General features: G+C 43.0%; 1 protein-coding gene across 1 annotated transcript; it reads right to left on the reverse strand.

The window, feature by feature from the left end:
- Position 1: 1 nt before the first annotated feature.
- LOC133460159 (uncharacterized) lies at positions 2-23,660 on the reverse strand. The gene is made up of 14 exons (XM_061740721.1): positions 23,582-23,660; positions 22,242-22,369; positions 21,931-22,168; positions 20,264-20,542; positions 17,492-17,589; positions 16,052-16,113; positions 15,890-15,929; positions 14,593-14,621; positions 13,796-13,950; positions 13,537-13,710; positions 13,378-13,451; positions 12,741-12,808; positions 12,604-12,646; positions 2-106 (listed from the first exon to the last, which is right to left on the reverse strand). The coding sequence occupies exons 1-14, from the start codon at positions 23,658-23,660 to the stop codon at positions 2-4; spliced, it is 1,572 nt and encodes a 523-aa protein (XP_061596705.1).
- Between the last annotated feature and the right edge of the window lie 543 nt (positions 23,661-24,203).

The raw sequence follows: 24,203 nt of genomic DNA on the forward strand, positions 1-24,203 counted from the left end.
ACTACACATACACATTTAGTTTTACTGTCACTGGTTTTTCATCTGGTTGAATAGTGTGGGAATAAAAAGATCCATACCTGGAAACTCTGTGTGATGTTCCGAAAGCCTGAGAAAGAGAGACAATAAAATGCAGTTTTAAGACCATCACATTCATACATGATGACATTTTAAGCAAATACTCCTCTTATGGTACTATGTAACAAGTTATGTTGGTAACCCTTTCTTTACAGTACAGTAATAACCAAGTAATACCATGGTAATTACACTGTAATTACCTAGTAGTACCTTGTATTTACAAGGTAATTACATGGTAACTACCGGGGAATTTACCCAGTAAGTACTAGGTAATTATTACGTATTTTCTTGTACCATGTAATTATGTGTATTTACCATGTAATAACATGGTAAATACCTGGTTGTTTAAACTAAACATTACTAGGTAATTACAAAGACATAAGATGGGAACTATGAGGGAAATTACAGGTATTTATTAGGTTAATATTGGTAACTACTAGGGGTGTAACGGTACACAAAAATCTCGGTTCGGTACGTACCTCGGTTTGGAGGTCACGGTTCGGTTCATTTTCGGTACAGTAAGAAAACAAAATGCAAAATATAAACGTGCTAGTTGTTTATTACACACACACAAAATAACATGGGCTCAGACTTAAAAAAAAAATATCTCCCTGATGTGCAAAATTGAACAGTTGCAACACTGAACAGTTAAAAGTTGTTGCTCAGATTAAATAACATTAATAAGGCTCAGACTTATAAACAACAAAATCTTAAATCTTAAAAATAAAACCTTTTCTACATCAAATGTGCAAAATTGAACAAATGCAACACTGAACAGTTTCAAGTTCCCCCCCCCCCCCCCACACACACACAATCTTTGGCCCTGATGGCTTTCACTCAATCTTCATGTTTTTTGCTAGAAAAATCAGCGTATCCACATTATCTGCAGAAAGAGCAGACCTGCTTGCAGTTACAATGTCTCCAGCTGTGGAAAATCCCCTCTCACTGGGCACGGAGGTAGCGGCTATGGCGAGGTAGTGTCTGGCTAATTTAGCAGTAAGAGGAAAGATGGCCTCATTGGTTTTCCACCACAGAAGTGGGTCAGAATCCAGTGAAATGCAGTTGACTGCCTTGTATGAGGTAACCTCTTCTTTCACCAGCTGTAAAGTAGGCTTGTCTCCCATCTGAGTCTTGAAGAGTGTACCGAACAGTTCAGTCATTGCAGACTTGTTGACAGGTGGAGATGATTGTGGTGCCCCTGAGTGTCCTGCTCCTGAGGATGCACTGGCTGCTGATGTCCCTGTGGCCTCCTCACTCTGCAAAATAAAAAAACAAATGTATGAATGTTTAATGAGTACTATTAACACCAGTGTCTTTGTTTCAAATTAAAAAAAGCCATTTTCTACAAACAAAAATTATTATAATACCTTTTCTTCCATTGACACACTCTCTGTGATGAGGCTGTTGTAGATTCTCTCACGACAAGCATCATCCACATGAGGTAGGGCCTTGAACCTGGGGTCTAGGGCAGTACATTTGTGGAGGAAGTCTTCACAATCAGAATATCGGCCCTCAAGGTTGTCTCTGATGGCAGCCTTGACTTCACTAACAGTTGGACTGTCTTCCTCACTGGGTTCCATAGATTTCAGCACTGTGGTTTTGAGGGGCAGGATCATAGATGCTGAGGGTGGGGCTTCAGTGTAGGGGTGGGCGGTACACCGGTGTCATAGTCATCACCGGTGTGAAACTGCGCCACGACATGGATTTTGCAATACCGTCAATACCGTAATAAATCAATTATAAAATAATAAGCCTAAATAAGGCATTAAAAACGTCGGTGATATGCAAGGTTTGCTGCCGTGTTGTGACAGCAAGAGGTGGAAACACAAGCAACCTGTTTCATAACTTAAAAAACACGCACGCCCGTGAATATGAAGAGGCAACCCGGGCCAAAACGAGCGCAAGTGGGACCAGCAACTGCTGCTGGGACCGCTGCTCCGCTGGAGCTGCTGAGCAGCACCAGCGGAGCACGTCCCAAAACTACACAGCTTTCACTGCAGGCATCGTTTACTGCTACACCTTACGACAAGAGTAGTAAGAAATGACAGGGCTTAAAGTGTTTCGGCACCGTGCCGGATCTCCGGCGTACAGAGTTTTTTTTCTCGGCGTGCGAGTTTGAAAAAAAAAAGTTAAAAAAAAAAAAGGTTTGAGAGAAAAAAAAAGTCTTTAGGCTGAAATATGCTTCTGCGTCAAACCAACGCAGAGCACACGCCGCAGCCGTGACGCCGTGCTGAACCCTTCGGACTTCTCCGTCTCTTCATTTGGTCGCGGTGCAGTACCCCCCGCGGCCACTAGTTAGCGATCTTTTTCTGAATGGTTTATCCGACTTTTTCCGGTCACAGTAAATCAAAGAGATAAGGACAACTATTGTGCAAAAAACAAAAACAAAAAAAAATCACATATAAACGAAGAAAAGAGCCCTGGAAGTTCACTACTGATTCAAACCGGAAACCGGAAATGCTTCGCTTTCAAACGAACCAATCACAGCCCTCTCTGTCTGCGTGTGGTCTGCGTCTCCTCGACGCGTAGTTACAATTTTCGGGAGGTGCACATCAGTGACGGCGCAGGTGACGGCGTGTCGTCTGCGTCGATCAAAACCACACGCCGTAGGCACGGCGTCATTTTGACGCAGAAGCATAATTCAGCCTTTTGTCAACCTTATTCGTCTACCAATGGAATGAGAGGAAAGCAGCTCTGGCGCTCAACCAAACTAACACTAGCCAATCAGAAGCAGAGCTGGGCGGGTCTTTGACGGCAGCGGAGAGCGGAGCACAGAGCGCTGTTTCAACCTGCTGGAATACCAATCACCGACTTCAAGATGGAGAAAAAATTAATGAATGTCGGTTTAAAAGAATCTTTTTGCCCAGAAGAAAAAAAGAGTGACAAAAAAATACCCATAACCATGTTCTTCTCTCGAAAAAACACACCTGCACCGCGGGCTTTAGAAGAAAAAGACGCTGCAGCGCGAGTCGGGATGCAGCGGCTCAGAACAGCAGTGAGATACGTGCGAGGCGGTGCTGATCTCCGCTATTTGAAGCTTTGTATAATAATTATAAAAAAAAAAGGGTTGCTGCTATGTGAATATCACTTATCACGGGTTCTTTTTGGAACGTAACCCTCTCGAAAAACAAGGGATTACTGTATATGAATACTCATGGCATACCTGTCAAGTTTTGGATTTAAAATTAAGGGAAATTTTCCACCACCCGCTGTCCAACCAGCCCAACCGAGGTCCAGTATTACATTTTAATACAAAATATTTAAAATATAATATAATAAAAATAAATATAATATAATATATATATATATAAAATATTATATATATAATAAAATATATATAATAAAAATATATATATAAAAATATTAACCTTATTCACATAAAGGGACAGGACAGGCTACTCCTCCCAAAACGTACCAAAAAATACCGTGATATTATACCGTCACCGTTCAAAAGATGAAAAATACCGTGATATTAATTTTAGGTCATATCGCCCACCCCTACTTCAGTGCTTATCAGTGTAGTGATGGTTTTGAGTGGTTTAAGGACCTCAACTATCTCCTCTGCCATCCTCACATCCTGGTCAGACAGTGTGTTTATATCTTTGTTTTTCTTGATGACTTTTTGGGTCAGGGCTGAGTAGACTGCTGCCTGCTGCTCCAGGTACCTCTCCAGCATGTCATAACTGGAATTCCAGCGAGTGGGGACATCCTGAATGAGGGTGTGTTTTGGTATACTGAGCATCTCCTGTTTGCTTTCAAGAATGTGTGCAGCTGTTGAGCTACGGTGGAAGAAAGAGACAATCCTTCTCACTCTGCCTAGCACTCTGGACACTTGGTTGAGTCCTGTTGATTTTTGTGAAGCTAAATTTATTGTGTGAGCGAAACCTCAAATTTGGGGGCCCAGACCAGCTTCTTTTACTGCATTTACAATGTTCCTTGCATTGTCTGTTGTGACAGTAATTGTTGTTCCTGACAGTCCCCTTAAGTCCCTCTGCAAGATTTGCGCTGGTGTGTTGTTCATAAATAATAATAATAATAATAATAATACATTTTATTTGTATGGCGCCTTTCAAGATACTCAAGGTCGCCTGACAGAGCAAGAATACAACAATAAAAATACAAATTACAACAGTTAAAAACAAGTATAAAAACACATTATCGACAGCAGAGTCTAGTCCAAATCATAAATCATAAGCCTGCCTAAATAGATGGGTTTTGAGGTGAGATTTAAAAGTGGGAAGAGTGTCCATGTTCCTGATGTCGGGGGGGAGGCTGTTCCAGAGGCGAGGGGCAGAGCGGCTGAAAGCTCTACCCCCCATGGTGGACAGGCGGGCTGGGGGAACAGTGAGGTTGGTGGAGGAGGCAGACCTGAGTGACCGGGTGGGAGTGTTGACATGGATGAGGTCTGACAGGTAAGGGGGGGCAAGATTATGGATGGCGTTGAAGGTGTTGATGAGGATTTTGTAATCTATGCGGTATTTGATGGGAAGCCAGTGGAGTTGGTGAAGAACGGGGGTGATGTGGGAGATGGCAGAGGTTTTGGTGATGATGCGGGCTGAAGCATTCTGGACCAGCTGGATTTTATGGAGGAGTTTGTGGGGGAGACCGAATAGAAGGGAGTTGCAATAGTCGAGACGGGAGGTGACCAGAGAGTGAACCAGGATGGCAGTGCTGTTGGGGGTGAGTGAGGGGCGGAGGCGGTTTATGTTGCGGAGGTGGAAGTAGGCGGACCGGATGGTGTTATTGATTTGTGTGTGGAATGAGAGGGTACTGTCGAGGACGACACCCAGGCTCTTGACCTGAGGGGAGGGGGAAACCGAGGAGTTGTCGATGGTAAGTGTGAAGCTGGGCTGTTTGGTGAGTGTGGTTTTGGTGCCAATGAGGGCTAACTCTGTTTTATTGCCGTTTAGTTTGAGGAGGGATGAGGTGAACCAGTCTTTGATGTCATGGAGACAGTCACAGAGGGAGGGAGGTGGGAGGGTGGGAGTGGGTTTGGAGGAGATATAGAGCTGGGTGTCGTCCGCGTAGCAATGAAAGTTGATGTTATATTTACGGAATATTGAGCCAAGTGGGAGGAGGTAGATGATGAATAGAATGGGGCCGAGGACAGAGCCCTGGGGAACACCAGAGGAGAGGGGAGAGGAATGGGATGAGAATGATTTTAACTGTATAAACTGGGTGCGGTTGGTGAGGTAGGAGTGGAACCAGCGTAGGGGTGTGTCAGATATGCCAATGGATGCTAGGCGGTCGAGGAGGATGGAGTGTGAGATGGTGTCAAATGCTGCGGTCATGTCGAGGAGTATGAGGATGGATAAATGTCCAGAGTCAGATGCCAGCAGGAGGTCGTTTGTGATTTTAATGAGTGCTGTTTCTGTGCTATGGCGGGGGCGGAAACCGGATTGAAACTGTTCGTAGAGGTTGTTGGTGGAGAGGTGGGCCTGTAGTTGAGAGGCGACAACTTTTTCCAGGATTTTTGAGAGGAATGGTAGATTGGAGATGGGGCGGAGATTATTGAAATTGTTGGGGTCTGAACCAGGTTTCTTTAATAACGGTGTGATAGAGGCATTTTTGAGTGGGGATGGGACAGAACCAGATGTGAGAGATGAGTGAATAATGGCTGTTATCAGGGGAAGTATAGAGGGAAGGGAAGCTATGACAAGGGGGGATGGCAGGGGGTCGAGTTGACAGGTTGTTGGTTTGGAAGTCCGGATGAGTTTGGAGAGGTCTGTGGGAGAGGGGAGTTGGAAACAGGAGAGAGGTACAGAGACTGGGGGGTTTGGAACATAGGGAGGAGGACAACCGGATGCGAGGGGGGCTAGTTGCTGATGAATGGTGGATATTTTAGCGTTGAAAAATGACAAAATGGAGTTGCAGTAGTCTGTGGAGTAGAAGTGTGGGGGGAGGGAGTCAGGGGGGCGGAGGGAGTTATTAATGACAGAAAACAAAGCTCGGGTGTTCCCGGCACCGGCATTGATTTTGGCTGCAAAGTATAAGTTTTTGGCTGAGGAGATGGCGTTTTTATACTGTAGGATGTGGGCATGATACATTTGTTGGTGGATGGTGAGACCGGTTTTATGGTGAAGCCGCTCCAGCTGACGGCCTTTGGCCTTCAGCTGGCGCAGGTGGGGGGAGAACCAGGGGGCAGAGTGGCGAAATGTGATGTTCCGGGTTTTGAGGGGGGCAAGTGAGTTGAGCAGGGAGTGGAGGCCGTCATTGTAATGATTTACCAGCTGGTCTGGGGTGTATGGGGGGGTAATGATGGAGAGATTTTCAAGACCTGTTGTGAGGTCATCTGGGTTTATGTTTTTGGTGTTACGGAGGGTTATGACACGGGATTGCTTGGTTTTGGACAGGGTTAGACTGAGGTTAAATGAGATGAGTTTGTGGTCGGAGAAGGGGAGGTCAGCAGCAGAGAAGTTGAGGGGAATGAGACCAGAGCAGCAAACGGTGTCCAATGAGTGTCCTTTACAATGTGTGGGGAAATTGATAAATTGTTTGAGTCCAAAACTGTCCAGACATGAAATGAAGTCCTTGGTGAGAGCAAGATTATTATTGTCCAAGTGAATATTTATGTCGCCAAGCAGAATTATGTTGGGTGAAAGTGCACAGATGTGAGTGAGAAGTGTGGTGAAATCATTAATAAAGTCCTTGTTTGGTTTGGGGGGACGGTAAATATTAACTAAAATGGTAGGAATGGGTCCATTCAATTGCAGAGCCACGGCCTCGAAGGATTGTGACTCAGTTGGCATGGCAACGGCAGTAGCTTTCCAAGTCTCGCGATGCAAGATCGCGAGACCGCCTCCTCTTCCGGAGAGACGTGGTTTGCTGGTATAAACAAAGCCGGGTGGAATGCATTCGTTGAGTTGTGAATAGTCGTCCGGGGTTTGCCAAGTCTCACAGAGACAGAGACAGTCGAGCTTGCGGTCGGTGAGGAGGTCCTGGAGTAGCTGCCCTTTGCCGGTGAGAGAGCGGGTGTTGAGGAGACCAAAGTTGACGTCGGAGTGTTGGTTGGTGAAGCTAACGCTAGCCGACCTGGCTAGGCTGGCTAACGCGCTGTGATCCACTTTCCTGCTGGTGTTTCTCGGAGGACGACGGCGACCGGAGGACCAGATGGAATGAATGGCAGTGGAGTCGTTGATAGTATAGCTCCGTCCGGCTCCGCGGTGGATGTGTCTCCGACGGGGAGGAAGGTGAGAGATGTCCGGGAAGAGGTGCAGCACAGACGGGGGAGCGGCGGGGCGGAGGAACCGGAGTTGGAGGAGCTCCGCGCTCATGTACTGGATCAATGTAGACGCCGGATGAATTAAAAGGGACAAGACTGTCCACAGGAGCACAAGGCTCACAGCAAGCTTGTGGATCAGCGCCATGGTCCACGGGGTGGTGAGCCGAGCAGCAGCAGCAGTAGCCGGGTATTCAAGGTAAGGAACCCCAGCACGCTACGAGCTTGCCCGGAGAATACAAAACTGGTGATGCAGTATGTTTCTGTTATAGTCCCGTGGAATGCAACAACAGTACCAGGTTCCAGTTGAAGTAGATGGTCTGCTGTCGACGATGCGTGGAATCATAAAACTTTTAAAGAACAACCGGAGAGCAGCGGCAGCCAGACGTGCCAGCGTTCACTCAACCGGAAACCATCATCATTCTATCAAGTCAAAACTGTATTCCAAACCTTCCAATTCCAAAAATAAATGGGCAGAGTTTGCAGAACATGGCTTGCTAAAGTCCACTCAGGGGTGATGTGGTGGGCAGTCACAGTTATGTAGCTTTCTGTAGCTCTGGATGTCCACCCATCTGTTGTGAGTGCAATGGCAGATGCAGAGGACAGATCTTGGGTAACTGCATATTTAGTTTTTTCATAAAGTCCCGGTATTATTTTTTGGCTGAAATGTGGACGAGAAGGTAATTGATATCGGGGCTCAATTACCTTCATCATATGTTTGAAGCCAGAGTTCTCTACTACTGAATAGGGTCTTAGGTCTGAAGCTATAAAAACACCAACAGCATTTGTGATTGCTTTTGCCCGATCTGATTCACCAGGGAGAGGCTGTTTAAATGCAGTGGGGAGCTGGGTTTGTACTACGGTCATCTTTCTCTTCGTTGTAGTGATGTTCACACTGGGGTGGTGCCGTTTCAAATGACTTAACATGTTTGACGTGTTGCCAGAAACATACCCGACCGTGGTTGAACAATGTCGGCAAACCACTTTGGTTTTATCGACATTTCTTTGTCCCTGTTTATATGTCACCGGGAAGCCGAAATGTTCCCAGACGGGAGACCTTAAAGTCGCGGGAGGGTCCTCGAGTTCTGGCTTATTGCCAATACTAGCGGCATTAGCCATGACGTCGGCTACAACTGTTGCTTGTTGTTTCTCTGTGTGAGCGCAACTGCCTATATATGTGCAGCTGCAGCAGCGCTCTGCTCCACAACGTGCGGCCCTCTACTTAATATGTCCGTGTGGAAACTCGTTCGGTACGCCTCCGTTCCGAACCGAACACGCTATACCGAACGGTTCAATACAAATACATGTACCGTTACACCCCTAGTAACTACCAGTCAATTTACCATGTAATTACTCTGAAATTACATGAATTATTTCTAAGTAAGTACCAGGTAATTACTAAGTATTTTTCTGTAAACTACCAGGAAATTATAACCTATATTTGAGGTAGTTACCAGCTAATTACACTTCAATGACCATGTAGTTACCTTGTATTTACTATACATTTCATGGATAACTACCGGGTATTTACCCATTCATTATTGATTTATGTATTATCAATGGATTGGTGCATGTACCCCCGAGGGTGTAAATGACTCTATTGACCTTGTAATTAACCTGATAGTTACCATGTTTTACCTGGCAATTGACATGTACTTACCTTGTAGTTACTTGCCCAGTAATTCTATTTCCTAAGTATTTTCCCAATAAGTACAGAATTTTTTACCTGGCTTTTTCTCAGTAATTAAAGTGAAACTGGACTGTAAAAGAAAGCGTGTGTTGTTTCCATAATATTACCTGGTACTTCCTCATTAAGTACAGAAATAATTACCTGATATTTACCCATTAATTAAAGTGAAACTGGACTGTAAAAGAAAGCGTGTGTTGTTTCCATAATATTACCTGGTAATTGTAGATTATAATTATAAAGATTATAATTATATAATTATATTATAATTATAAAAATTGGCAAAACGTCTGATAATTACCACCTCTTTAAAGGCAGGGTCCGCTAGCAGAGCTAGCAAGATTTGAAAGTGGCACCTCCTCAAAGCCCCGCCCCCTCCTCCCCCTCCCAGCTTAAATCATGTAAAAACTCTAACCAATCCGTTTCATTCAGAGGCTTGGCATGGATGGAGGCGTCTCCATCCCGGCGAGAGCGGAGAGCGCCGGTGCTGCTGGCGGAGCGCTGCGGTGCCGTGCAGGCTCTGTTGCCACAGCTACGCCGTAGGGCTACGCCGTAGGGCTACGCCGTAGGGCTACGCCGTAGGGCTACGCCGTAGGGCTACGCCGTAGGGCTACGCCGTAGGGCTACGCCGTAGGGCTACGCCGTAGGGCTACGCCGTAGGGCTACGCCGTAGGGCTACGCCGTAGGGCTACGCCGTAGGGCTACGCCACTATTACAACCCAACATTTTACTTTAACTCTGAGCTGAACTCCAAGTTGGAACGTGCGTGTGCGCGCGTGCGCGCACTGGCCTGGGTGTTTCATTTCATTTTTTATTATTTATTCCGATCATGGAAATATGCAAACAAAAAAAACAAACAAGTAAAGTGACAACACAATCAAAAGTATATTCCATAACCAGAAAGGAGCAGGAAGAAGAAAATCTTATTATACCTGCACCTCCCTCAAAACAAAATTGAACAATAATAACAGATGGTCTGCACAATTACTTAGTTAACATCACAAAGAAAGGAAAACAAAAAAATCAAAGATAGATTGTCTGTCTCCATATGCATATATTATAAATTTTAACTATTTCATCCATACATTGCTATTTTTTTCTCTTTAAATTTCTTTTTAAACTGAAAGATGTTTATACAGCCCTTTAAATCATAATGTAATGAATTCCATAACTTAATTCCAACAACAGAAACACTCATCTGCTTTAAAGTTGTTCGGGCAAATAGATGTTTAAAATTAAATTTTCTACGACTATCTTCATTATTTGAACTGAAAGTAAACATGTATTGTACGTTTTCTGGTAATGCTTTACATTTAGCTGTTACATGATTGTGAGTGTCTGTAATTTAACTAAATCATGGAGTTTCAGTAATCTTGATTGAATAAATAATCTGTTGGTGTGTTCTGTGTAATGCGTATTGTAAATAACTCTGATCCACATCAACACCCCGGCTGATCTACAAGTGCTTCTTTTTCACTGTCTTTGATTTTGGAGGCAGAGTTTCATGGGACTAAATGAGAGTAAATGTCAACAATGTTAGCGTCTAGACTGAGATGTTTTACAACGTCTCTGTTGAAGAGATTACTGGGACTGCTGTTAAAACGTATCTGTATCAGGTTTAAACTGATGGAACCGACACCTCCAGTGTGTTGTGGCCATTTATGTTGAATTTTTGTAAATCATACGTTCTATCAATTTAGTTTTTTTTTAGGCAGTTAGAATATACTTGAGCTAGTTTGGAACCAAAGTCTGTAAATCATCTTTGTATTTAGAACTGTTTAATATTACTTTGGTAACTTTTAGACCCTCCCATGTATTTAATTGGTGAAGAGCACACCGTGATGGAGTTTTCTTTTGTTTGTCAAATGTCCGTTGTGATGACGGGAGGTTTCTGTAAAATGATTTTTGAGCACTTCTTTGGACTTGTAATATGAGATTAAGTAAACTTTTGTTTACATTTAAGTTGTAGGAAAGTTTTGGTTATTGTTGTGTTTATAATGTAATTTTGATAGAAATAAAGTACCTACATATCATTTTTAAACAATCAAGTCGCAGCGGTGCGTTCATCAAATAAACCTCCTGTTATCACCGACGGCCTTTATTGGAATACTTTTGGATTCTTTTGGTTTTGGAGCATAGGAGGCCGTGACGCAGTGGTGGATGTGATTCTTTTGAGGACTGAGATTTCAGTTGAGCTTGAACGTCAGGGGCACCAGGACAGGGAGGTTTAGGTTTAAGCATTACGCCCCAGCTAAGCTAATGACAGTGAAAATGGCCCAATGTGTCTCATGATTGATCATTTAGGGCAAGTTTTAAGGTTCAGCACTTGACTTTGACATAGGAACGTTAAAAATCGGTCCAAATTAATCCAAAATTAAAAAAAAAAAAAAAAAATTATTTTCACACTTAAAACCTTTTTTGCACTCAGAGTTTGTTGGAGGCAATGCGGAACCTCTATGGCAAACCATTACCACATTTTCTGGGCTTGCCCAAAGATACAGCCATATTGGCAGGAGGTGGCAACTGCCATATCTGAAATGTTGGGAGTGGAGTTAGATTGTTCATTCATCACACTATATTTAGGAAAAATGCCAGAAACTGTTCCTCTTAAAGATAAATATTTGCTGAAGATACACACGTGGACAAAATTGTTGGTACCCCTCAGTTAAAGAAGGAAAAACCCACAATTCTCTCTGAAATCACTCGAAACTTACAAAAGTAACAATAAATAAAAATGTATTGAAAATTAAATAATCAAAACCATAAAAAAGCGAGAGTGGAATTTGCAAAAATGTTGACAAGCCACAAAGCTTCTGGGAGAATGTCCTTTGGACAGATGAGACCAAACTGGAGCTTTTTGGTAAGGCACATCAACTCTATGTTCATAGACTCAAAAACCAAGCATACGAAGAAAAGAACACTGTCCCTACGGTGAAACATGGAGGAGGCTCAGTAATGTTTTGGGGCTACTTTGCTGCATCTGGCACAGAGTGTCTTGAAAATACCTGTTGACAGCTGCAGAACGCTCATTGACAAATACAGAAATCGTTTAATTGCATTGATTGCCTCAAAAGTTTGTGCAACAAAATATAAAGTTATGGGTACCATCATTTTTGTCCAGCCCTATTTCATTAGTTTGTTTTTTTTAATAATTATGTTAATCAACAATTCAAAAGTAATGGCTGATTTTGATTATTTAATTTTCAATACATTTTTATTTATTGTTACTTTTGTAAGTTTCAAGTGATTTCAGTGAGAATTGTGGGTTTTTCCTTCTTTAACTGAGGGGTACCAACAATTTTGTCCACGTGTGTACTTCTGGCAAGCAGAAGGAAAGCGATAACTCGTAGTTAACAAAAGATCAGTGGCTGAAGATTGTAGAAGGTGTTTATTGTATGGAGAGACTCACTTTTGTATTGAAACTTGAACTGCAGAAATGTGACGGGTACTGGGAAAAATGAATTGTGTATGCACATTAACAAAGATATGACACGGTAGCACGGTGTATGGAAAACATTGTATAGCCTTGACTTTGTAACACCCATGATGTCCTCAGGTTCTTTGTTGCCTAAATAAAAAAAAAGAGTATAAAAAAAACCAACCTTTTTTGTTTTTCACTTACTTCAGATGTCGTAGCAGGATCGTGCCACGTGTAGGGAAGACGTCTGAAAGCCAGATCAGTATTCACGTGAAGTTTCTTACAATGAAAGATCCTCACTTTCATCCGACTATTTCTGTAAATAATTGATGGTGGAGCACCTTTCAGTTTGGGGGGGCAGCTGAAGGTCCAGCACGATCATCATGTCAGCAGGTAGGACGATGTTGAGCTGGGAACAAGATTCTTAATGTCATTTTCTCTGTGTACATGTTATTGTTGTTATTTATAAGGCTGTTTCAGCTTCTTGACTTGCTACATGTAACTTCAGTAAAACTGAGACTCTGATCTACCGTATTTTCTGGACTATAAGCCGCTACTTCTTTCATATGTTTTCAACCATGCAGCTTATACAAAGGTGCAGCTATTCTGTGGATTTTTCTTCCACCACTAGGGGGCGCTCTAACCGGAATTAGAATCAAATTAAGACAAAATGAATGCAAAGAAGAATACGCTACTTCTTCTTTAGCAGATAGAAGTAGGTAGAAGCAGATTTCAAACGGATAAATAAATACTGGTTATTTTCTCTTGGTTCTGTCCCGTTTTAATCAGCAAAGTTACTGCCGTGTTAAAAGACACTGTTAGGAAAGATCTATTTAGGTACAAACATGTACATCATTTACAGTTCAAAATCCTTCTGTACATGTAGTAAATATCTAATCTAACAACATAAATATCTGCGGCTTGTATGCAGGTGCGGCTTATAGTCCAGAAAATCCGGTACTTCACGTTGGGACGCACCCAGGCAGGAAGGATCTGTTGTGGGTCGCAGACTCCTCTTAGGGACACGTTCACTTTGACTTGAAAATATAAGTCTGCAGAGAGAAATTGAGAAGAACCAGAGCTTTATTCAAGGTGTCTGTTTAAAAATTGTGAGCAGGACAGAACGGGCAGACTGACCGGAGATGTTTGCAGGGCTGGTGGTGGAGATTCCCCCTGATTCCCCGCTGGTGGATGTTTGCCTGCTGCTGGTCGGGGAGGGGGTGGAGGGAGACGCCGGTGCCAGGGTGGAGGTTGTGGAGAGATTGGAGCCCGTGGCCACGGTGGGGCTGACGGTGGGAGCAGGGAAGTTGTCTGGAGGACGGGGTTACTGTCAGATATATCTGCACGTTCACACGGACAGATCTCAGTACCTGATCTCCCTGGAAAGGGCTCGTACCGACGGGGGTGGTGTGAATGCTGCTGGTGACGGCTGACAGCCGGAGCAGCCCGCTGGGCTCCCGGAGGGGGATTTGGAGGTCTTTGTGTATTTCCTCCTGCGCGTCTGCCACGTTCATCTTGGGATAAACGCTTATATGCACCAGGCAGTGGAACCTGCGAGGGAGGACGGGTGAGGTTAAAAGTTAAACCTCTGTCGGACTGTTGTCCACTATTACAACCCAACATTTTACTGCTTTCATTAACTTTCTTTACGTCCTCCCCCGAAAGTCTTTACAACAACCAGGAAAGCTAAAGTCAGGACTGACCAGCTGAACCACAATTGCTGAATTATATAAATTTATCCCAGAAATGTCCCACTCTGAAGATAAAAGATTTAATTTTCTCATCCGAAGATGTACTTAGTCCCAAGAGGAAGGGAAGGAACGTTATATATAAATACTCATGATTGTAGAAATGTTAGGTTTCTTAGCTGGAATCAGACTGATCAGTGTGCCGTTATCATCCAAATAAACAACTGCAGGCTGAACTTTTCTCTGCTTTTTTAACTCTCAACGTTGCATTTTGTATATTTACATTTTTAAATGTACAATATTTTTGTTAGAAAATTTTTTTAGGCGTGTAATATTAAAGGCCTTAACCAGTTAAAGTTAAGCAGCATCAACATCTCTAATATCATAATCAAACATATCTTTAATTGTTTTACAATAATCAGCATCATTAGTGTGTATAATTGGTCGTGTTGCTGCCGTGAAACTCTGACTTGATCATTCACTCAGGAATGGTGTTTCATGTCACCTGTTGACGCTGGGGACGACCCACCGCACCTACAGAAACCAAAGACACAGTTAGTGAATGCAGGTTTTAAATAGAGTTGTCCCGATCCGATCACGTGATCGGAAATCGGGGCCGATCACGTGATTGCAGACTCGATCCGGACTCGGACGTTATGAGCCGATCAGGAATCGGATATATATATCAGGGTTTCCGTTGTCCGGTAATTGCCGGACTTTGTCCGGTAAAATATGCCGAAGTCCGGTATTTTATAATCTCTCCGGTCAAAATGTCCGGTGAAAATACTCACTGGCGCCGAGATCCACGTGTGCGTTGATTTATGGTCCGCGTCGCACCGACGCAGAGTCCTCAGCGTAGGGTTCGTGGCGACGCGCACCCTGCGCGTCACACCCTGCGTTGGTGTGACGCGGAACCATAAATCAACGCACACGTGGATCTCGGCGCCAGTGAGTATTTTCACCGGACATTTTGACCGGAGAGATTATAAAATACCGGACTTCGGCATATTTTACCGGACAAAGTCAACACACACGTGGAGTAGTGGGCTCGGAGCGGCAGCCATACACCGCATGCGCGGAGAGCACCGCATGCGCGCAGAGCACGCCTGTTTGTTTTGAAGCTGAAGCAGCCCTATGTTATCATGTCTGTTGTGTGGAATTACTCCATATAATGATCAATCACTGAGATATATTGCGCACGACAGCCAGAACTCAGGTACCAAAGTCAACAAGAAAAAGTGCATGATGAGTTAATTAAATTATGAGAAGAAGAAGAAAAAGAAGGAAAAGGAGAAGTTCTCCTTTTCAAATAACAATATAAATAAAATGTTACCAAACAAAATGATGAATAAAAATTACCTGTAATGGCAGGCAACACATCAGCTGCAGATGCAGTCTCTCTGCTCATTAAAATTTTTTATACTGACTTAAGAATGTTCAAGCTGCCTACCTCCTATGTGCTCAGTTTACAGTACACATGTTAAAATATAATAAAAGGGTCATCCTGCATAATTTTATTTTCTCTTCTTCATTTTTTATTGTTTTATAAAAGTATCGGATCGGGAGTCGGTATCGGCAAGTCCTCAAAATCAAAGGACTCAGACTCGGACTCGGGGGCAAAAAAACCTGATCGGGACATCCCTAGTTTTAAAGTTGCATTTAAAACAAAGTCACGGGGGTTGAATTGTGTGATTGGACCTTTTTGGTAAAAGTTTAACCTAGGAACTATTTCTGCAGCCTTTCTGTTGCACTCTGTTGTTTCCTATCAGTCAACATGTCTGCTTGTATTTGTCTGATCTTACCAGTCTGTTTTCAGCTGGTGTTTTTATCTCCAGGCCAGAGCTGCGTGAGAGATCAGAGACACCCGGTCAGCTCGTGGCCTTCTGCCCCCCCTTCCCACATTTATCATACACCAGGTTTATTGATGGGGCACACAGAAAGTTTATTACTAAATACACAGTTACCTCATCTCTTCAAACACAGACACTCTGTGGAGGTAGATGGTTCCTGGCAGGACCTTTCTGAGCTGCAGGAACAACACACGTTATTATGCTGCTGAGACTCCAACTACTGCAGTCCCACCGCACAAGCCCTCAATTAATGTTCTGTATTTAAAAATAGTAAGACAATCACAACAATTGAGATATATATATATATATATATATATATATATATATATATATATATATATATATATATATATATATATATTAGTAGGGGTGTAACGATACACTAATCTCACGATACGGTACGATACACGCTATTGAGGTCACGATAACGATACGATATTACAGCAGTATTTTTTTAAGAACTTTGCATGAAGAACATATGACTGGAAAAAATGGTCTTTTATTTCAAAGACACAAAATACAAAACAATGCTGTGCATTTGCCCTATTGTTCCAGTTTGTAATGCTTTATAACTGTTTAAGTTTTGAAGAGAAAGCCAGGCCAACCATTTTCCACAAACTGAACTAAAAGTAAATGTCAGGTTTGCATTATGCATCTTCAGTTTCATACAAGTACAAATATTTTGCCACAAACTGAATAGTTTCTCTCATGTATGATTTGACTTTTTTCTTTTCCAGAAATCTAACAACTAAAATTAAATAAAAAAGTAGATAAATACATACAATTTTACATCATAAAAAGGATTGATTCATGCTCACCTTATAAGTGTAATAGGAGATTTATTTTTGTTAAGAAGGTTATTTTGGTAATTCAGGGTTCATTATTTTATAATATATTATTTATATTCTGATGTAAATCAGGGACTATAATGACACTAGTCAGTTTATCTGTAGTGATTAGTCTGTTTTAGATTGGGCGGGGTGATACGCCACAGTACGGCACACGGTGCTGTGTTGATGTTCTAAAATCCTACACTGTTGTGGGACATTAAAGTACACTGGAACTCAGCAGAAGTTGTCCCCGTGTTTATCCTACTCACCACCCCAAAAAGGTTTAATTTAATAAGGTAAGGCTTAACTCTACACCAGCCTTACATCAGTAAAAGTTCAGAGCTCAAAACCCTGCAAGAGTCCCGTGATCGGGACCAAAACGGTACTAGTTTCTTCTGAGCGGAGGAAGATTTTGGTCCGCGGGTCGAGGCGCGGTCGGCACCAATACACTGCGTGTTACTAGTCAACACAATATCCAATATCGCGATACAGTTTGTCACCTCCACGACACGTATTTGTATCCCAAAATTTTGTGGCACGATGTATTGTTACACCCCTATACAGTATATTAGTCCCAATTACTCTCGATAGTTTTCAATATTTTCAAAATAGGCAAAACAACAAGAGAAAGTGTCTGGCATTAATGTAGACTTTCAAGTCATTCCTTTTTGTCTCATCTACCATTTTTAAGCAGCTAACAGCAAGAATGTGATATGGTGTTTACCCAGCGATGTGCAATGTCTCTGGCGATGTAGAGTTCACTGTTGTTCCCGTCGTAGCGGCTGATGTCAAACAGCAGCGTCACTTCATAGCAGGACCACTCTGAGGACGCAAACCACCGTTAGACAGAAATGTACCGTTGGGTCCAGACGTATTTCAACAACAATGGGAATGAAGTGCAGACTTTCAGCTGTCATTTCAGCGGTTTCACAAAAATATGCCTTTTTAAGCAAAGTGCTTCCATTTCCAGGGTTGAAAGGTATTTGAAAAGAATCACGTAATTGTAAATTGAAGCATAGTTTGTAATGTTTGCATGGAGATCTTGTACAGTCAGGGACTGCCTAAGACCTCCGGGAGGTGCCGGTGTTGTGCCAAAAAGTGATTGCCTGCCAGAATCTGATTTCTTCTGATTTGTGGCCGCTGGAGCGCGCACAGCAGCCCGTTGAGCGATAGCGCTAAAACGTCAGATTTTCAGATAATGAAGCTCAAGAATGAGATCAAGTCATATTTAGGCAGAAACAACTTTTCATTAACTGTATTTGGCCTTCAATCAATTTTTGGCAGGTGAAAATGCCTATTTTGTGTTGTTATGGTCCTTTAAAAGAGTTAAAAGCAATCCTGTGATCTCTAGTGTTTATATTATGAAGCTCAAGAATGAGATCAAATCATATTTAGGTAGAAACAACCTTTCATTAATTGTATTTGGCCTTCAATCAATATTTGGCAGGTAAAAAGACCCATTTTCAGGGGAGAAATCTGATTCTGGCAGGCAATCACTTTTTGGCAGACAGCGGGCCTTCACCTGAAGCAGTTTGCTCTTGCTGGGGGAAATCAGGCAACTGACAATGAAGAAACTTTGAAAGACCCTTGAGTCGCTGTCGCAGGGTGTTTAGGGTCATTTTCTGTCCGCACTGCAAAGTCCCAAATCCCCAACCATAACACTGCCTCCACCATGCCTGGCACCCGGCACTAGTCCTGGATCATGAGCTCTCTCTTTTCTTCTCCTGACTTTTCTCTTCCCATCATTCTGAGCTCATCTTTGTTTCCTCTGTCCAAAGAGTCTGATCCCAGAACGTGGGAGGTTTTATTTGTACATGTTTTCAGCCCAGGTCTAATCGCTCTTTCCTGCTCTTGAACATCACCAGTGGTGTAAACCTTCTTGTAAACACGGTTTATTTACCTTCATAACCTCAGACGAGTGTAGGACTGTGATCGTCCACTGTAGCTGTACTCTCCAGGTTGATGAGTTCACCGTTGCTTTTACTCTTTAAAGGTATTGTGACATCATTTTTAACATGCTTTTAACACTATTAAAAATCTTGGCCAACATCCCTCAAATGTGTCTAAAAGAGTGTAACAAGAAAAACTTCACTCTAGTACTCCATTCCTGGCTTTTTATGACAGTGTTTTTTTGCGCCGTGAAAAACGGGTCCTTTCCCCCCTTTCCTGTCAATCATTGCTCCGCTCCTCCTCCCAACCTCCTCCTCCTCCTCCTCCTCCTGCTACACGCTTCTGCCGGCGTCTCCACACACACGCGCGCACACCGAACCACAAACACAGCCCAGACAGGGCGACTACAGCTCGGGGATGAAGTCCGTGGGACCAGAGGACTCGACTGGAAGTCGAGTCCTCTGGTCACGGTCACGGACTTCTAACAGCGGCGTCGGAGAGTTAAGCCGGGAGCGACAGGCGAAGCATGCACGGAAAAGCAGCACGGCGAAGTAGTCCACCGAAAACAATCATAAAAATAAAGGCATGCAAGCAGCACTGTCCCCTTATCTTAAGTCCAGTCAGTGGCCGCGGGTCTTCTTAGCAGTTTTCCTCCGGTGATTAGAACAAAAGAGGCTTTAAACAGCTCCTTGTTAAGCCTCATTTATGGTTCCGCGTTAAATCGACGCAGAGCCTACGCCGTAGGGTTCAGCGTACGGTGCGCGTCGCCGCGTAACCCTACGCCGTAGGTTCTGCGTCGGTGTAACGCGGAACCAGAAATCAGCCTTTATGGTGCGCTGGAGAGGAGAGGAGGCAGGGAGCTGGGTGGAGGGGGCGGTGATTTAGCGGACCGTTACGTAACGATCCGCCACCAAACCACATGCGCCGTTGTTGCACAGTTATGCGGAAAATCCCAGAAAGCACACAATACACTGAATGTTAAAAGTTCGTGGTTTTTTGGGTGTAATTGATGTCAAGACACCCAACAAAACACAAAAAATCAAGAAAAATGTGTTTTTCATGTCACAATACCTTTAAGAAACAGTTTTTTCCTTTTTCTCTTTTTTATGTTTGTTTGTGTTTCTTTTTTTTATCAACCTGGAACTGGTGGCGTTATTTCTGGTTTATTTAAGTCCATAGTTGTTGGAGCTCCACTTCATGGGGGGGGGGGGAAGGGGGCGGTACGACTTGGAATCGTTGTGATTTATTCTTGAGGTGAAGGATGTTGCAGAAACATTTCATGTTTCAATTTATGTCTTCAAATACATCTGATGTGAAACCAAAACTGTGCAATTCTTAAGACTCACCTTGTCTTTTGATCACAAAACACATTTGATTTAAAAAAAAAAAAAACAGTTCATTCAAGTTTGTTTTTCTCAACCTGAGCAACAATAGCAGAATAATTATTATCCATACTAAAAAGAATTAGATAACATTTATCAGACAATGTTTTAGCAAAGTGTTGCTTTTAAAGAGAAAACGATTGATTGATGTGTTTGAGCAGAATGTAATTGATCATTGATTGAAGAAAAGCGGGCGGTTGGTGTTTAATGTAAAACAAACTCACCACACTTGAGGCTCAGATCGGGCCGTGGGTAACAGAGCCAGTAGGTGTCCCACACGTCCTCCTCCCACATCACCAGGTCCCCCTCCGAACAGTTCCGTGATGTCACTTCCTGCTTGCTGCGTTCTCTCCCCCATATGCGAAACAAGGATAATTTTCCCATCATGCCACTGGAGGGAATGATGTGGATGGTCCCGCTGACGAGGGTGTGGTCGGCCCCCAGGGTGAGCGAGCCGTTGGGGGAGAGTTTGCAGCTAGGCGGCACCGAGTCCGTGTTATGGGCTACAAGACAAGACAAAGAGTCTCTATCAAGAAAAACTATCTACACCGAGCATTTTTGTATTATTTCATTTCATTTTTATTTGTTCCGATCATGGAAATATGCAAACAAAAAAAACAAACAAGGAAATGACAACACAATCAAAAGCATATTCCATAACCAGAAAGGAGCAGGAAGAAGAAAATCTTATTCTACCTGCCCCTCCCTCAAAACTAAATTGAGCAAAGATAACAGATGGTGTGCACAATTACTTAGTTAATATCACAAAGAAAGAAAAACAAAGAAATCTAAGATAGATTGTCTTTCTCCATGCGCATATATTATAAATTTGAACTATTTCATCCATACATTGCTATTTTTTTCTCTTTAAATTTCTTTTTAAACTGAAATATGTTTATACAGCCCTTTAAATCATCATGTAATGAATTCCATAACTTATAGGAGCATGAGGCTCCTTTTAAGAAATGAGACTCGCTAGCGCCACCCTTCACCACGACGGCCGTCGGGGGTACTGCAGCCAACAGCGAAGCCGGCACGGGAGAACGGGGAGAACGCGCATGCAGCGTCATGTGACGTCACATTCGCAGCCCAGCGCGGGAAATTTGGGCCCGAATTGCAGCACATTTTGCAGCACACAGCCTGTTCAAGGCAACGGAGAGATACACTAGAGGGCTCATTCTTTTGGGTTTGGAACGCTTCATCTGACATTATTACTAGAAAACTTAAAACGTATACGAATTTTTTTCATAAATCCTGCCTCAATCCTGCCTCAAGCTCCTTTTAAAGGAGCTTGAGGCTCCTTTTATGAAATGAGACTCTCTAGCGCCACCCTTCACCACGACGGCCGTCGGGGGTACTGCAGCCAACAGTGAAGCCGGCACGGGAGAACGGGGAGAACGCACATGCAGCGTCATGTGACGTCACATCCGCAGGACAGCGCGGGAAATTCGGGACCGAATTGCAGCACATTTTGCAGCACACAGCCTGTTCAAGGCAACGGAGAGATACACTAGAGGAATCATTCTTTTGGGTTTGGAACGCTTCATCTGACATTATTACTAGAAAACTTAAAATGTATACGGATTTTTTTCATAAATCCTGCCACAATCCGGCCTCAAGCTCCTTTAACTCCAACAACAGAAACACTCATCTGCTTTAAAGTTGTTCGGGCAAATAGATGTTTAAAATAAATTTTTCTAGAACTATCTTCATCATTTGAACTGAAAGTAAACATGTATTGTAAGTTTTCTGGTAATGCTTTACATTTAGCTGTGTAAATGATTGTGAGTATCTGTAACTTCACCAAATCATGGAGTTTCAGTAATCTTGATTCAAAAATAATTATCCAAACGTTTGACCATCAGATTTCCCGAGACAACCAGGGCCGTACCAGCTACGATGTCCGTGGGCCTCCCATCCACATACAGCACTGGTTTCCTCCCCGTGTGGGACCATGTCAGGCACAGGGGGTACCAGCGCGACAGCTGCAGGTTCATCTGGGGGCTGATCCACTCCATACCAAACAGCCAGACCACCAGATGCCCCCACTTCCCCCCCAGACCCAGCTCAGGGTACCGGTGGGTGGGATGACGGTACATGAAGATGGTCCATTTCGAGGATATCGGGATCTGCACATGATTAAACAGATTAGTAAGGTGGTGAGCCAGGCCTGCGTGGTAACAGCAGCGTGTCTGATCATACCTCCAGCTTCAGGTTGAGGCAGACGGTGAGCTCCTGCAGAGCAGGGATGGAGACCTGAGGCTTCAGGCTCCAGTGGCTGCAGCCTGCGGTAAAGTCGGCCACCTGCCCCCACAGGCTGAGCCTCGGCCCTGGAGGAGCAGGGAAACGCTGTGAGAGGCTGAAACAAGCTGCTCCTCTCAGTGTGTTTCCACTGGATGGTCAAGGATTGGATGTATTCAGTACTTGAGTTGAGGGGGGATGAGGGGGGATGAGGGGGGATGAGGGGGATGGCACCCCCCCTGAAATAAAAACGGTCCAAATCATCCCCCCCTGTAAAACTGCCATCCCCCTTTCCATCCCTTATGTCATTTCATCAATGAATGTGGTTTGACAATTTTCACCTGTTTCAAGTCAATTTTCACCTGAAATAAGTAGGAAAATCTGCCAGTGGAACAAGATTTATCTTCTCATTACAAGCAATAAAATCTTGTTCCACATGCAGATTTTTCTACTTATTTTAAGTGAAAATCTACTTGAAACAGGTGCAAATTGTTGTTTTTTCCAGTGATGAGTCTTGTTTTAAGTGTAATGAGATTTTTTTTTACTAAAATGAGACATTTTAACTAGAAATAAGACAAATATTCTTGTTAAGATTGTGAGTTTTTGCAGTGATCCATGTTACTTATCCTGTGAAGGACAGAGTCATATTGATAAGTTCAGAAAAGTGTTTTTTATTGTTGTGTTTTGATGTATTTGATGTAAGCCCAGTGGATATTTAAAGCTTACAGAAGGCTGCATTTAACTGCTGCTATGTCATTCCTGCAGTATTTCTGCAGCTGTTTTGGTCACTGCTATTATTTGTTATATATTATATTATTTGTAATCAGCACAATTATCTGTCCCCATATGATCAAATCCACCATCCCCCCTGATTTCTTTTTACAACTCGACTACTGGATGTATTCTTGGGGGATGATTTTACCCACAAAAGAAGTAACTCCTGATGGTTCATGTCACTAATGCTCACGCGTTGTTTTCTATGTCAGTAATGACGGTGACTGCAGTCATTAGCCTGCAACCTTAAACCATATTTAAGGTAGCTTTTGTGAACTAAACCCGGCACAACATGACATTGTTCTTGCATCACATTGTTTAATAATCTGGTTTCCATTTCATTAAAGAAAAAGTCAACAGAACAAGATTGATCCATATTGAGGCATCAACTTAACATGAATCTGGTGGTGAGTTTAGCACGTCAGCTTCTATATTCACTTCCTTATCTATATTTGCTGGTGTCAGTTTTGTACATCTAACCATGCGTTTCTCTAAAGTAAGTGGAGGTTTCTCTTCACATGACCTACCTTGCATCTGCACGGGGGTCGGGCTGCTCAGCAGAGACAGAGTCAGGAATACATTCAGGTGTCTTTGAAGGAAATTCATAGCCAATCTGGAGGAAGAAAATCCTTTTCACCTTTGTTTCTACATAAAAGAAATCCTGTCATTTTACTTTAAGCTCAGTAGTAAAAAAAAAAAGTGGAAATGATGAGCCCATTATTTTATATTATTATAATAATTATCAGTGGTATGTAGTTCAAGTTAGAAAAAAAAAATCACCTGCATTTCTTAAAGTACAAAAGTTTTAGTTGAAGAAGCACTTACCTTTTATTGAAATAACCTAAAAAAGCAAAACAGGAGCTTTTAAGGTGAAACTTGATCCTGACTTCCAGCAGTAGAGATGATTTAATATTACAAAAGGTTTGCTAGAAAATGAAGTCTTCATTTAAGTCATGAGCTCTGAGACGGAGCACAAGGACTGACACTTTAGTGTGTAAATAATGAGGGTTTGACTGGAGTGGCGTCTGGCTGTGATTGGTCTGATTGTTTAATTACGTGTGTAGAGGAGACATGAGAGGGAGACCATGTGTACATATTGATTGTCCTCCGAGCAGTCGCTCAGTTCCAGTTCAAAAGTAATGTTCTGCC

The sequence above is a fragment of the Cololabis saira genome, chromosome 14 (genome assembly GCF_033807715.1).
Source record: "Cololabis saira isolate AMF1-May2022 chromosome 14, fColSai1.1, whole genome shotgun sequence".
Lineage (NCBI taxonomy): Eukaryota > Metazoa > Chordata > Actinopteri > Beloniformes > Belonidae > Cololabis > Cololabis saira.

Coding starts and splice junctions, on each gene's coding strand:
- LOC133460159 (XM_061740721.1), bottom strand. CDS start 23,660: ATGAATTTCCTTCAAAGACACCTGAATGTATTCCTGACTCTGTCTCTG. Junction 22,370..23,581: donor GACCCCCGTGCAGATGCAAG/GTAGGTCATGTG, acceptor CTGCTCCTCCAG/GGCCGAGGCTCAGCCTGTGG. Junction 14,622..15,889: donor CACCAGCTGAAAACAGACTG/GTAAGATCAGAC, acceptor TGGTTTCTGTAG/GTGCGGTGGGTCGTCCCCAG.